The 15,712-nt window shown below is 32.0% G+C and overlaps 2 protein-coding genes across 4 annotated transcripts; one reads left to right on the top strand and one right to left on the bottom strand.

The window, feature by feature from the left end:
• The first annotated feature begins 1,989 nt into the window (after positions 1 to 1,989).
• On the top strand, positions 1,990 to 4,946 carry LOC107012731 (protein SAR DEFICIENT 1). Of its 2 annotated transcripts, none has more exons than XM_015212645.2 (7): positions 1,990 to 2,201; positions 2,307 to 2,382; positions 2,472 to 3,030; positions 3,434 to 3,594; positions 3,679 to 3,873; positions 3,954 to 4,050; positions 4,427 to 4,946. In XM_015212645.2, the coding sequence occupies exons 1-7, from the start codon at positions 2,104 to 2,106 to the stop codon at positions 4,570 to 4,572; spliced, it is 1,332 nt and encodes a 443-aa protein (XP_015068131.1). In that variant the 5' UTR covers positions 1,990 to 2,103; the 3' UTR covers positions 4,573 to 4,946. The 2 variants fall into 2 exon arrangements, with proteins under 2 accessions (XP_015068131.1, XP_015068133.1); XM_015212647.2 differs by having other exon boundaries at positions 1,992 to 2,174; positions 4,427 to 4,938.
• Positions 4,947 to 5,711: 765 nt separating this feature from the next.
• On the bottom strand, positions 5,712 to 13,462 carry LOC107012866 (LEAF RUST 10 DISEASE-RESISTANCE LOCUS RECEPTOR-LIKE PROTEIN KINASE-like 1.2). Of its 2 annotated transcripts, XM_015212821.2 has the most exons (5): positions 12,399 to 13,462; positions 8,492 to 8,776; positions 7,346 to 7,381; positions 6,995 to 7,255; positions 5,712 to 6,888 (listed from the first exon to the last, which is right to left on the bottom strand). In XM_015212821.2, the coding sequence occupies exons 1-5, from the start codon at positions 13,156 to 13,158 to the stop codon at positions 5,954 to 5,956; spliced, it is 2,277 nt and encodes a 758-aa protein (XP_015068307.1). In that variant the 5' UTR covers positions 13,159 to 13,462; the 3' UTR covers positions 5,712 to 5,953. The 2 variants fall into 2 exon arrangements, with proteins under 2 accessions (XP_015068307.1, XP_015068308.1); XM_015212822.2 differs by lacking the exon at positions 8,492 to 8,776 and having other exon boundaries at positions 12,399 to 13,460.
• Positions 13,463 to 15,712: the final 2,250 nt, after the last annotated feature.

The raw sequence follows: 15,712 nt of genomic DNA, 5'->3' as shown, positions 1-15,712 counted from the left end.
TTATATATATATATATATATATATATATATATATATATACACGGGGTTTCCTAAATTTTTAATAAAGGATTGCAGGATGGAAAAATAATTCTAAGAAAGTCTTAATTAAGAATTAAAAGTAAACTATGTATACATCTACGCGTTTCATATCCTATTTTTCCTTTTTCCAAGTCTAGGTAAGTAACGTCTTTATAATATATTATAAATGTATAATTAATCAACAAAAAAATCTTCGTGTCGTGTCTCTTTTGTGTTGTATCTATCCAAGTAGTCAAATAAAAATATCTTTTTTCTTTTTATTCAACACATAATTCAAATATATTCAATTTGACAAAAGTTGCAGTGTGGGGTTTGGAAGTTCGTTTTGTGGGGATGTGTGGCTTTTTTGTGCTTCTCTTGTCCTATTCTTCTTGTCAACTTTGTGTGTGTGTGTTTGTTATGTGTGTAGTGGGATTAATTATTTACTTTGTGATTCACTCAATTCATAATAATTGTATTAAGCTTTCTTTTTGTCTCACAAAACAAGTAATGGGTTGATTTTTACTCCCTTCGTTTCATAAAAAATGATCTAGTTTAATTTGATATGAAATTTAAAAAAATATTTTTTTTTTGAATCTTATGGTACTAAACTAAAATTATGTCAAATATATACAATGATCTTTTAATCTTGTGACCTTAAATATATTATGTGAAAAATTAAAACTAAAATATTTTCAAAAAAATAAATCATTCTTTTTGGAACTAAAAAAAAAAACCTTTTACATATACCTTCTTCTTGTCCCAACTTTTTGTGTGTTTGATGGGTGTGTAGTAGGATAAAGTATTTAGTTTGTGTATTCACTCAAACTGATAATGATGGTAATAAATGTTCTTTTTGCCTCAAAAAAAATGTAATGAATTGATTTTAACCTATGTATTTGTCTTTTTGCTATGATGCCATAAATTAAAGATCAACCTAAAGTGAAGATATAAATTATAATGATCTTAAAAAAAATAGATCCAAAATATGTGGTCCAAAATTTTTTGCTTGATCGAAAATGAATATCTATTTCTTATGGGAATTAAATTTGTGTCTTTAATATGAAAAAACGATGTTCTAATTACCGGACGAAAGGGATTAAAAAAATCATTCTTCATATAACTGTAGATAAAAGTCTTGTACACAAATAATGTTAGTTTATGGGTTTGGTTAGTTAGAACAAAACAAAAAAAAAAACTAGTACTACTTAAATTGTAGTATTATCAATATATTTATATATACCTTATAAACAAATTTTAAACACTATCATTTTTTAATAAGTACTACTACTAATTAACTAAGTAGTTATAGTTCTTCCGTCCCAATCTATACCTTTTTTTAACTTTCGGAAAAAAATATATATATATCTTCGTCGATATGTATAGTTTTCTTTGAATTTATAAAATTGTGTTAAAAGATAATTTCATTATTTAGCTATCAAATTATGAATAAGATATTTCAATAATCTATATATTTAGAAACAACATTAAAATTCATAATAATTAATAACTTTAAAAACACAGATTTTAAAAAGTTTATAAGTTAGTAAAAAAATCACGGGTGACCAATTTATGATTTTTGATTGATCTCGGCTTATAAGTTATATATCTTTTTTGTCTTTCAATGTCATCAAACCCGTAGATAAATCAAAAAGTATTTAGACACTAATTTAACCTGTTCATAAGTTAACACAATAACGTATTTATTGATTTTATGTAAATAATACGAAAAATTGAGTTGTTATATTTTTTGGAGTTTTATGCCGTTGACTTGAAGCGGGGCTTGACGTTAAAGTCGTTACATCAGGCTGCGTTAGATCATTTGGAAGTTGGGAATAGCCCTCTCTTTGCCACGCTATTTCTTTCTTCATTCCTCGAAACTTCTCTAACTACCCAATAAAATTTAACCGTTAATATTACAAATAATTATAACCTATGCTTTTATTCCTTTTTATTATAAACTACTTATTACATTTATTTAGATACTCTTCCTCTCTCTATATATAAGCATACATATACTTGCCCTTCCCACAACATCTACTGAAAATTTGTTAAGCTCATCACTCTTTACTCCTCAATACAGAAATGGCAACAGCTAAACGGTTTTTAGATAATACTAATCCGGATCCGAACCAACCGAATTACAAACGCATGAGGTCTTCTACTATACCTTCTTTCGCTTCGTGCGTCTTCGTTTTTTTTTTTTCAATTATCAATCAATTCATGTTGATGTACATATTTAATTTCATGATATTACCTGACTTATAGTAATTTTTTTTTTTTTGTAGTGTTATTAAGGAAGCAGTGAAGGCGAATTTCCTAGAGAACGTGTCTTCTGCTTTGGAACCGATGCTCCGTCGAGTGGTATTGATTTTTTAAATTTTTGAATAAATTTCACGTCTGTGATGATAACTTTATGAAATTAACTTTTTCAAGTGAAATTGATTTTGCAGGTTGTTGAGGAAGTGGAGAAGGGACTAAGGCGTTATTCATGTCGTTCATTAACGAGATCTCCTTCACTAAGAATCAAAGCATTAGAACCATCGAATCTTCGTCTCATTTTCAACAAAAAGCTCTCTAAACCAATATTTACCAGCAGCAAAGTCGTCGCCGCCGACGGTCAGAGTCTTCAAATTCTTCTGGTGGATACAAGCGGCGAAGGCATGGTTCCGACGACTTTACCTTACCCTATCAAAGTAGAACTCGTCGTACTCGACGGAGATTTCCCGTCCGGAGAAACTGAAACTAATTGGTCTCGCGAAGAATTCGACAAACGCGTCGTTAAGGAGAGAACCGGAAAGAGGCCATTGCTTACCGGCGAACTGAATTTCACGATGCGTGAAGGCGTCGTTCCCGTTGGGGAAATCGAGTTTACTGACAATTCCAGCTGGATTCGGAGCCGGAAATTTAGAATTGGCGCAAAAGTGGTTCAAATTGGAAACAATCAAACTACTGTTCGAATTATAGAAGCCGTTACTGAATCGTTTGTGGTTAAAGATCACCGCGGAGAATGTAAGCAATTTCTTCTTCTTCTTTCATTATAGTTTCTTTTGGTAGTCGAAGCTAATTTTCTGAACTTCACAAAAGTCCTCGACTCATTATTCTGAATTCTACCATCCAGAATTTCATATTTTATTGTTTAGCTCGAACACACAACCTTAGGATTGGAGGTTGAGCGCGTTTACTATCGGAGCAATCTCTCTGCTACCTAGGACAAGCTAGCTTAGTGACTCTGATGAGATAAAATGTTCTTAAATTGCGTGAAATTAACTAAATCATTGATGACAATGACATTTTTGGACCAAACTGTTAACGAATTACATATTTTTTTTTTCAATTTCACAAGTTCGAGGACTTTCAGTGACCTTATTGTAGTTGAAAAGTAATGAGTTTGTGTCATGTTAACATGTTGCAGTGTACAAAAAACATTACCCACCAGCACTAGGAGATGAAGTGTGGCGTCTTGAGAAGATTGGAAAAGATGGAACTTTCCGCAAAAAGCTCTCTTCAAAAGGCATCAACACTGTACAAGATTTCTTGAAGTTGGCTACTATTGACACACAACAAATCAGAACTGTAAGCCTCTAGCTACTCACACAAAACAAATATAAACTAAATACGAATTACAAAGATCTCTTAATTGATTGTGTGATTATACAGATACTGGGAACTGGAATGTCTGATAAAATGTGGGAAGTGACATACAAGCATGCAAAAACTTGTGAGATGGGCTCGAAGTTATTCATGGCCCGTGGCTCAAACTACGTTCTAATCCTTACTCCGATTTGTGAAGTTGTTAGGGCAGTTATTGATGGGCAAATTTACCCTACTTATGACTTAACAGGAATACAAAAGGTATGATTTTATATGCACTTTGCGGGTTTGATTCTTGAGATATTGTAAATTTGCTAATATCTATTCTACTGTATCAATAGGCATATATCCAGAATTTGGTGAAAGAGGCTTATGCCAATTGGAGTTCTTTAGAGGAAGTTGATGGTCTAGTTAATGAGCCAGCACTACTAACTCAAGGTACTGTGGTGTTCGAGCCAGCTTGCAAGTCCACGGGTTTATACTTAACTTTTTTTCATCAGTATAGATATTGAGTAATTCTGTCCATCAAAAATTGAACGGAATAAGAAAATTCACCTAATATGAATTTAAATATGGAACCTCATAATTCTCGATCCATTTCATTGATTACTAGGTCATATGTCCACCATGTACAAACAAGTTTGTTTTCAGTTGTACTCTTTAATGATTATATAAAGAGGTCTTTTTTTCAAAAAGCACAAAGTTTTTGGAATTATTAGCAAGAGTCAACACACTTAGCTTCTATATTTTAGTACAATGTGTTGGTTATTAACTACTACTAATACATAATATAATGTTTTTGTCATACGAACAGGAGAACCAATGGTGGATCAGTATCCAAATGTTCATCAGCAGCAACAACCAATGATACGATCCTATCAACGAAACACAATTTTGACAGATGCATCTGAACAATTAATCGAATACAATGACTGGACTGGTAATCCTAACTACATTTGATACACCTGCTGATAATAACGGTGGTAGTTACTTTTCAGACGGATAGAGAATTGTGTTAAATTTTACACTGTCAGCATATAGAAGTTAACTTGAATTCTTGTAAACAGAAGACAATGAAGGATTGAAACTTATGCTTATAGGTAAATGTACATAGTGTGTAGGAACAAAATTTTGCTCAATAAAGGGCGGAAAATTGTTGTACAAGTCGCGCCACCCCTTTTTATAAGATGTGTGGTCTGGCAATAGTATGCAAAAGTATGTTTCAATTTTTTTTTAATTTAAGATTCAAAGTTGAGTTGTCTATTGTAGAGGGTGATTGTTCATTTAATTGAATGAACAAATTAATGGAAATCTTTACTTTGATTATGCATTCAGTTATGTCTTGTTTATTTTATTTACAGTACCCTTCTTACAACTTCTTGAAATTTTCAAAATTGTTCTGAATTATGCATTACCGGATGATTGTCTCCTGTTAAGTTTTTCTATTCAACAATGTCAATTTACTCAAACGTATAGTATTAACACTATTCTAGTAGTTTCTTGTTCATCGATCGTTGTTATCATTTGTATTTTTTGTGCTCGAGTTATCACACTGAGTTTGTTTTTGTAACTGCTCCTTTTTTTTTTTGTATGCTATGTACTGCTTTACACAGGGCTCTATACTTCATTGTTCTTCCTTCTTTCTTTTCTGTATTCTCTTTTTCAAACTGCTTTGAAACGCTTTACTTGAGCAGAAGGTTTATCGGAGACAACATCTCTATCTTTACGAGGTAGGGGTAAGATTTGTGTAGACTCTATCCTCCCAAACCCCGCTTGTAGGATTACAATGGATATGTTTGTGGTATAAAATTAAGTTTTGAGCAATGAAATGAAGGCACAACAAAATGTAATCTTGCTCATTAAGATAAAATTCTTATCAAATATATTTAACCGCANCCCCGCTTGTAGGATTACAATGGATATGTTTGTGGTATAAAATTAAGTTTTGAGCAATGAAATAAAGGCACAACAAAATGTAATCTTGCTCATTAAGATAAAATTCTTATCAAATATATTTAACCGGAATATCCTGCTACACCAGACAAAATACAATCTTATTTACTCACCCTGGTGAAACATACTCATAATCTGCTATGACAAAGATGATAAATTAAACAAGTATCTACACAATTTAACTAAAGAATTTAAGAAATGAATTGAATTAGTACTGTTAAATTTAAATTGCTGCATACGAGATATGTACAGCCTCTTTAAGATAGAAAAAAGGTCCAAAGTACTCAAGGGAAAGACACTAAAATTCAGCTTTCAGCAACCAATTGAGCAGGTGGCTGAAGAATCACTATCAAGAAAACCACAAACTAGACAAACTGAGGACTTTAACTTAGCCAATACTGGAAGCATGTGTTGTTGAACTGCTACTGCTAGTCCATTTTGAAATTACTGAATCGGGTGAGAGAGATAATGCGTGATTGTTCAACAATCCAGCATCATCACCGCGACTTGGCTTCCCTATTTCTGTTGCTGTTTTATCCATACTCTGAATTCCCAGTAGAGCTTCCAAAACCTCTGGCATGGATGGTCTTAAATCCCTGTCGTTCTGAAGACACTGGAAAGCCAACTCTGCCACAGCAGTGATCATCAACTTTACCATGTCATTGGAGTCAAAACCAAGATTTGAATCAACCAGCTCATGTAATGTGTTGCTCTGAATCTTGTTAATTGCCATATTTGATAGATTTATTTCCTGTCGATGCCTACAGATATCAACAGCTGGCAGAGAGGATATAAGCTCGATTAATACCACCCCGAAACTATAAACATCACTTTTACTGGTGAGTTGATAGCATTCGTGATACTGGGGATCAACATATCCGGGGGTACCCTGTGGAGCTGTTGAGACATGTGTAACATCAGTAGGAAAAAGCCGAGACAAACCAAAATCAGCTACTTTGACGCAGAAGTTACTGTCTAGGAGGATATTGTTAGTTTTAACATCTCGGTGAATGACTTCTGAATTATGGAGAAAGGCTAGTGCGCTTGCCGTTTCTATGGAAATGCTCATTCGTGTATTCCATGAAAGTGATCCAGGCTTTGAGAATTCTCCATGAAGATGATCAGCAACAGTACCATTGGAAATATATTCATACACAAGAAGAAGCTCACGGCCATGGCGAGATGTGCATCCGTAAAGGGTAACTAGATTTCGATGGCGCAAACGAGTGAGGATTTCAATTTCATTTCGGAATTGCTCAACCCTCTTGTAGTTGTTCTCATATAAACGTTTTACAGCAACAACACGCCCATCTCGAAGTTTACCTATAACATGTCATGTTCAATCATATGGTTAATGAATCAGATCAAATGTTTAGGTTTTAGTAGCATATTGGCAGTGAGAGAAAGCCCACTTCAGGATTTCTCTTACCTTTATATACTGTGCCAAATCCACCTTCTCCTAGCTCTTTGCTGGAATCAAAATTGTTTGTGGCTTCTTCCAGTTCACTGTAGTCGAAGACATGAACTCCGAAATAGTTCGAAGCCTTTTCAGGGTCCACAGTTGAGGAGGGATAGGAAAGGATACTTCTGGATATCAAAGACGAACCAGCATGACTTTTCTTCTGTCGACGATAATAGAGAAAGAAAATTACACATGCCACAATGGCAGTGAATGCAGCTGCAGTTACACCTAAAAGAGAGAAATATGTGACTTAGAAGTTCTTGATCATAGTTAAAGAGAAGGATAATCATAAGATGAACATGGTCAAAGGACAGTTACCTACAGCAACCTTCACTCTGATATCTCTTTTATCGCCTGAAATGCAGATATAAACAAGTGATGAGATGATACAGAACCACGATAAAGTATCTCCAGTAGTATCATAGAGACAGGAATACAACTACTACCACCTTACTGTTTATAATCTATAGATGAATTATGTGGTTATTTTCTAGGCTGTTATGGAAACATTGTCAAACGTGGATTTGGAGTTTAAGTTTCTGAATTTACTATGGAAACGTTGTTTTGTTTAGGGGTTGGAATTGTTATTCAAGCACCACATATAGTGCCCTCTGTTATTCAGGCAATCTTGTCAGTTTAGCCTCATTCATTTTTGCGGAAGATGAGGGTAATTCATTTTCGCATGAACAGGTTTCTGGCATGATTAGTGCACTAAAAGCTCAGTATGAACAATTTGCAAAACAATGATCTGTGGCATTGCTGGTGCAATTTACAAATGGAGAAAACAAAAAAACCAGATAAGAGAAGGAAACAAGGAAAATAACTGCTGTTAAAACAACATTTTGAAAAGCCTGAATCCTTAAGTCAGGCGAAAAGGTGAAGATAATTTGTTAAGTCCTAATAACATCAAAAGTCCACCTTCACCACCTACTGGGTAAGAGAGTCAATCTCTAGATGCAGCAAAAGGAAAAGAGATTTCAATCAAGGATTTGGCAAGAAGAACTAGAAAGGTAAAGATGCATTTTTTTTAGGTAAAGATGCATTGTCATCTCCATTGTTCACAAATTTTGATATACCTATCTCAACAGGTTAAGCAAATACAAACTAGCTTCTGTCTAGTACTACTAAATTCTCAGAACAGGCTTCATCAAAAAGGGCTTGTGCTGGGCAAACTGTTACTAAATTTTATTATCTGGGCTTCATAAACTTGAAAGAATGCCCAAAGAAATGTTACAAGGAATGGAATAAATAAGGAAGGTTTGAAAAGAATTGGAGTTCCTCACCAAAACATGGGGAAATTTCATAGATATTTTGAATGGACAATTTAAATTAGATGTTCACATGGCAGCCTAAGTTTTATTTTTTTCTCTTCTCTGGCAGTCTTATTTGACAGTTGAAACTCTGACCTAACAGTTAGATTCGACTAAATTTTGGCAAACAAAACAAGTTAGAGATGGAACACACCTTGTTCCCCTACAAAACCGCAGTAATAAGGATAAGTTCGGTCCTGACAAAGGCAAGTTGGCTCTGCATAATCTGTTTCTGACCAACATAACCCCCCTGATTTCTCACAAGCCATACATACTGGGCTTTTGTTGTAAACCACATCAAACCCTTGCTTCACTAGCTCCAATATTTTCGTACTTCCTTGGTCTTGGAACCGATTAAATGCTGATAGCAACACAGGAACTGCGACGTTTAACTCACAACTCCCAAACTTCGGTCCCCAGAATGATATAAATGACTGATCTGGATAGAAACCAAGATTGGACTCTCCAGTGTTATTACAGCTAAAGGTGAATTTTTTCCATTGAGAAGGTATATCGAAAGGACAAGCATAGAACAGGATGAGAATCATTAAGTCGCGAGGAGCATAGCGGAAATGGGCATCATTTAAGCTAGTGTTACCGAATCTATCAGGACAAATGTCATCCTCAAGATCATTTCGTGCAATTCTCATGGTTTGATTGTCTCCATTGATGTCAAGTACGCGGAAACTATGACCATCGATATGTATAAGGGGATCCTGATTGGCTTCACATGCAAGCTTGAATTGTGGAAGACCACATTCTTGAGGTCGATCACCGCCCCAGAAAGGAAAGCTGATATTCTGAATATTCCCACAGGTGTAGGAGCTATTACAAGTGGAATACTGTTTATCCTCTTGGCCATACGATGGCGAGGACGTGATCAAGAAACATAGGAAGGCGACGATGGATTGGAGCAGAGGAAGAGGAAAGTTTTGAGCATGCATTTGTGAGAACTCATCAATGATAGACTATGTTGGTTGGAGAACCTTGAATTAGAAGAGTTCGGCAAAATATATGATTCAATTGAGGTGTTCAAGTGTCAAAGTTAATCCAGTTTTGACTAACAAAAGATGACAAACTTGAGAATTGTTATGAATGAGAAAAGAAATGGCTGCTCATGTTTTATAAGACTTTTCGGTGATTATTTTACCATAGAAAATTTTACTTTTCAACTTAGACGAGTGGGACGAAAATTAGTAGGGAGAAATTTCAAATGAATAAAGAAGGGATAAATATTTTACACCAATCCATTCAATAACCTTGAAAGCTGAAACTTTCAGCAGATATTAAAAATACATGTCTAGATGAAAGAAAACTAAAGTAATAANTTTACTTTTCAACTTAGACGAGTGGGACGAAAATTAGTAGGGAGAAATTTCAAATGAATAAAGGAGGGATAAATATTTTACACCAATCCATTCAATAACCTTGAAAGCTGAAACTTTCAGCAGATATTAAAAATACATGTCTAGATGAAAGAAAACTAAAGTAATAAAAAAAAGGGAAAAGAGGCGGAAACTCTTGAACAAGAAAAGGACATGTGTGTTTGAGAATTCTTTCTTTGGGCGGAATAGAAAATTGCAAAAATCACATCATATTCATATGCACCTGTTGACAATGTGTATATATATTACTAAGGTTTTTAAATATTTTTTGGCATTTTGTGAAGCTGATAGTCAGAATATTACAGGAGATAAATAGTGTCATGGTCTAACATAGCATCACATAATTTCATATATTTGTGTATCTAGTATATTATAGTATATTAGATATATACTGCTCTATTCGAGAAAGAGGAGAGATGATGTAATCATTTAAAAGTAAAGTGAATTTAGTAGATATGGTAATGGTGATTGTCTAATTAGGTAGATTTCCTATATTGTAAGTTACAACTCATTCAATTATTTACCATTTTAATATAGTTTTCAGCTTATCCTAGTTTAATTCTTAATTTCAGCCCGCTTTCTTGTCTTCCCTAAATCAAAATCGCAAGTTTTGCCCAAATATTTTTATTTTTGGGCTTAGTTTGGCATCCTTAGCCACTAGCCCAATCTTTAATGGGCCTTTCGATTCAGTATATTCACGGTCAGGGTTGTACATGATCAGGTTGGTTCAAAATTTTTAAATATCAAATCAGTGTAAAATTTTTAAATTTATAAACCAAAACAAACTAATAAAATTTGAATTTTTTTGGGTTTTTCAAATACCAAACTAAACCATTGTGTCGAATTTTTAAATTTATAAATCAGACCAAACTAATAAACTTTGGATTTTTTCGGTAAAGTTTGCATACAAACATATAATTAACTTGTGCTCCAAATATTTCTTTAGTCCAACCAAAATAAAATTATCTAAAGTGTTTCTTAAAAAATAACACAAAATATGAGATGAGTATTGATGACACAAAAATATTCAATAAAAATAATAATGAAATCATCATATAAAATAAATATTTGTAAAGTCATAATGAAAATAATTATAATTTAAAAGTACTAAATCATGCTAAAATAAGTTTAATAAGTATTAGTTACATTACTAAATATTTAAGGAAAATTAAAATTAGATTATGTATTTTAATTGTCTAAACCAATCTAAAACTAAGAACAAATATTTAATATTATTGTCATTTTTAGTGTTGAATTGATTTTCTTTTTGCATTAGTATTGATTTAAGTTTTATTATAATTATCAACATCTATGAATTATAATCTTTATTGGACCATTCTGAATTCTAAGTTTTAAACTTGGAATAATGTATTAAATGTTAAAAACTATGGAATAGTATAAGAATTTTTTAAAAATGATATCAAAGTAAATATTTTTATGTATAAAATAAAATTTTAAAATTACTTATAATGCCGGGTTGGTTTGGTCTCNGAATTTTTTAAAAATGATATCAAAGTAAATATTTTTATGTATAAAATAAAATTTTAAAATTACATATAATGCCGGGTTGGTTTTTTTTAATTGAAACCAAACCAACCTAAATATAGTTTTAAAAAAATTTCAATACCAAATCAAGTCAAACAAACCACTAATTGAGTTCTTTTTTTCGTTTGACTTGATATGCGATTTGATTTGATTTTCGGTCGATTTTATACGCCCCTATTCGCAGTACTGCCCCTTATTTTTGGCTCTCTTTCTTGAAAATTTAATCTTGTTTTCAGATTTTAGACTCAATAAATTATGCATTTTGAATTCAAAGTAAGCAAAAAAAATAAAATTAGAATCTAAAATTTTCAGATTTTAGACGCAATAAACTATGCATTTTGATTCTTTTGAATTCAAAGTAAGCAAAAATTAGAATTATAGTCAAATACTAACATCAGCTATATTCAAAAACTTGATACCATTGGTTGATTGGCGTATTAAATAAGATAAATGACTTAAGTCTAAACACGTACGCCAACTATGGAATCACAACATTGGACTTTTTCTAGATTAAATTAAATAGCATTAGTTGGAAAAAACAATAAGTGATCTAACTTTTGTATCAATCTTCTTGAACAGGAAGACTGTGACTCTTTTATATTTTACAAGAGATTGTTTGGTCCTCTGTTAGAATATGCAAGTTTTAATAATGCAAAGATTAATTATACATTGATTATTTTATCTTTTATTTTATATAAAATAAGATATAAATTTATTTATAGTTTATACATATTTTATTTATATGAGATTGTAAAATGATAACTAAACATCATATTTGACGTGCTAAATTTTGTATAAACAACTAACAAGCTACCAAATATGGTTTCAAGTTTTAATTATGCTAATTTAATACGTAAATAATTCTATTTCTAATCTACAATCAAAATGATCCCTAAATTTATGAAACACGTCTTGACTTATCATCTTTAAGACAGATTTACGAACCTTGATTCAATAACAACTTTTTTTTTACTTAGTAAAATTTTTAAGTTCAAAGTTTATAAATAAAGGGTTTCAATTTTTCTTCTATAAAAGATATAAGATAATTATAGCTAGATTTGCAAATTATGAAAATTTAGCGGCAGATGCGATGTTTAATAAGAAGATAAATAGCCAGAGTTTTGGGTGTACCTTTGCAATGTTTAAACTTAACGGTACCATCTTGGCAATAGCACAAGAGGTTATGGGTTGAATTGTTATAACCGCACCTCCCGTCTGATTTCTCACACTGGCCGCACTCCGACGCGCTCCGCCAGTCCAGCACGAAACCCTCTCCCATGGCAGCACCAAATCCTTCGATCCAATCATTATTCTGGAAGCTTCTCCTCTTCGTAACCGTCGTCACCACTTTCTCCTCACAAATCCCAAACCAGTTCAAATCGTCCGGCTCAGTTTCCCCAACGTAGAAATACGTACCTGATTTCAAGCATTCTGCGGGAAGAGCATCAGCTGGATTTTTCGTACAATTGAAATAGAAGGTAAGTTCCAAAGCGGAATCGGAAAACTTCAACGGCAATTTCTCCAATGTAAGGTTGTGACGTGCTCTAGGGCATTTCACGTTGAAAACATCAGCGTCCACTAGAGCGAGAGAATAGCTTTTATAATCTATACTTTTGACGTAGAAAGCATCGCTGGGAAGGTAAATAATCGGAAGCGGTTGATTTTTTGAGCAATTGATTCCAAATCCTGGATAACCACAGTACTGAGGAGCGCTGGTGTTGTAATTATCAAGTCTCCAGAAAGGATATGAAATTTCAACTCCATTGCAGGTTGATTTAGGACAAAATGCATAGGAGGAAGAATCATTTTTTGCACTGGATCTAACAAAGGAGAAAAACAGAGACACAAAAAAATAGTAGAAGAAGAAGGAGTTTGATTGATTATGAAACATTGATTAATTGATATCAAACAAATTGCAAAGCTGATTGGTATACATGAGATAGTAGTAGTATAAACTTTTGCAGCTTCAAGTATAATAAAATATCGTCACATAAATTAGAACGAGAAAATTAGTATATATTTTTGTCAACATGAAATATGAAATGTTGAATTTTTGGAGGTTGTAAAGCTTTATAGTCTAATGGATAGGCACCAAACTATTTTGTAATTTGTTATTAAGAGTTGGATTTCTTAATACAGGTATTGACTTTATTAGTGGAATCAACTTTTGAAGACTTTAGGGTGAGTATATTTTATGTATTTGGGAAAACATAAAGAATGCAGAAAGAAGGTAGAGATGATTTTAAAAATAATGCAAAAGAAAAAGATGGTCAAATTAGGACGTCAACTAAAAGAGGAAAAAAAGAGAACTAAAAGAGGGANTTTAAAAATAATGCAAAAGAAAAAGATGGTCAAATTAGGACGTCAACTAAAAGAGGAAAAAAAAAAACTAAAAGAGGAAAAAAAAGAGAAGGAAATTGCAACCCAGCTTATTTTTTTTTTTACGGTACAATTCAAGGAGTTTCGTCCTATCTGTAAATTGCAATTGAAGTACAGAAAGTAACTAAAGAGGCAATAAAAATAGAAATAATCAAGGCAGCATTTCGACATTGATTTAATTAGCGTTTGATCGTAACTTTAATTGATATTATAAAAAAAAAATGAGTGTTTACAGTTGCGTTTAAGAGTAAATTTTGAAATTTGAAGTTGTGAAAGAAATGGTACGAGAGAAAATATTTTTGAAAATGTTTGTTTTAAATAAAAAAAATATCAATTTAAAAGTATTTTTTTTTATGTAATCTAGTAAAACACTATTGGAGAGAGAAGAGGAAGTGATCGAGGGTGGTGGGGAGAGGATGGTCAAGGGTAGGGGATTGGGGGTTTTGGTTGTTGAGGAGGGCCGTGGTTCATAAATAATAAATCTGAAATGTCACTTGTCAAATTTGTTTTTTCCAATTTTCATTAGGAAAATCATTCACATTTTTAAGAATATTATTTCTTGAAAAAATATGTTTCGTTCTCCTTTTTTTCCAATTTATATAATATTTTTCATTTCTCGAGATTAAACAATTTAAATTTGATCATAAATTTGCGCATGAAATTTTTGAAGTGAAATTTATATACTACGTATAAAGTATTATAAGCTAAAATAATTGACAATTCAAAATATTTAAAAGATATTTGAAAAATTTATTATAAAAAATAAATTTATTTGAATCTAAAAATCTAAAAAATATCATATAAATTGAGATAGGCGAAAGAGAAAAAATCTACAATTTTTTTCTCTATTACAAACACGACGTAAATTGGATTTAGAAGATCTCACGTTTCATGCGGCCATGTGATTATCGCTACGACTAGAAATATTTTGGTATTGTTTGTCTACGAACAGTGTGTCCCTTATTGTACAGCGTTGGACAAAATTCAGTTATATACTCAAATTCGATATTTGTGTTAGAAATAATTTAATTATAAAATATAAGTTGGTAGAATTTAGTAACTTTCAGAAACTAAAATTTAAAATTCATAAACTTTTAAATATTAAATTTGTCTCTGTTCATTTGGTTGATTTTATATATTGTTTTCAAAACTTTCTTTCTTTGTTTTTCTCCATTTTCTTTCCTTCTCTTCTTCTGCACTAAAACACTGCTGACCACATTTTGACCCGTTTTCATAATTTGTACACGACGTGACGCACGCACACATGTATCACTCTTCTTATTATTCAAGTATATATTATATTAAATAATTAAGATGATTTTTTAGTTTATAAAAGAAATGAAAAATTCTTAAATCAAACTGAATAGCCTTAAATACAAATATAGTTACATATTAATAATATGTTAAATTTTATATAAATATATGTTTGAATTTTTTTTAAATATAAACATAATTTAGGTCGTAGACCTCTGGTGACTATTGTGAACCTTTGTCCTTTCATTTGTATTCCATTAATCAGTTTTATTTTATAAAAAAATACTAATATAATAGAAGTCATTAAGCAATACGGCGAAATCTATGCAAACACTCAAATAAAAGTTTAAGATCAAATAATACAGTAAGAAGGGTCTTGGTGAAGAATTTAAGTACTTCTTCAAAAAAGTACACTTCCGAAAAAGATATTCTAATAATTTTGAGGTGATATTTAAAAGTAAAAAAAATCGAAAGGTCACCAAATCGTACCAATATCGAAGAATCTAATTTTGATTATGTATTATAAAAACTCGAAAAATTAGAATAGTATAATTTTTAAAGAGAAAACAACCGAACCATTAAACCTGATAACACTTCTAATTTTCTTTAAAATCATCATGGACATAATACTAGAAACAAATTTATAAAAGACTATAGAACCAAATGTTCCGTAGAATCAAGTGTTGAACTCGAAGAAGAATGTATAAAGGGCTTTGTTGGCTTCCCCAAAGGGATCATCGACGATCCTTCTGATCGCGACGGAGAACATATGAAAGGCTCTGGTGGAATACTCTTTTTGATAATTTAGGAAG

The sequence above is a fragment of the Solanum pennellii genome, chromosome 3, assembly GCF_001406875.1.
Source record: "Solanum pennellii chromosome 3, SPENNV200".
In the NCBI taxonomy this organism is placed as follows: Eukaryota; Viridiplantae; Streptophyta; class Magnoliopsida; order Solanales; family Solanaceae; genus Solanum; species Solanum pennellii.
Note: the sequence above shows the minus strand (reverse complement) of the source record. Positions and strands in the feature narration are given on the sequence as shown.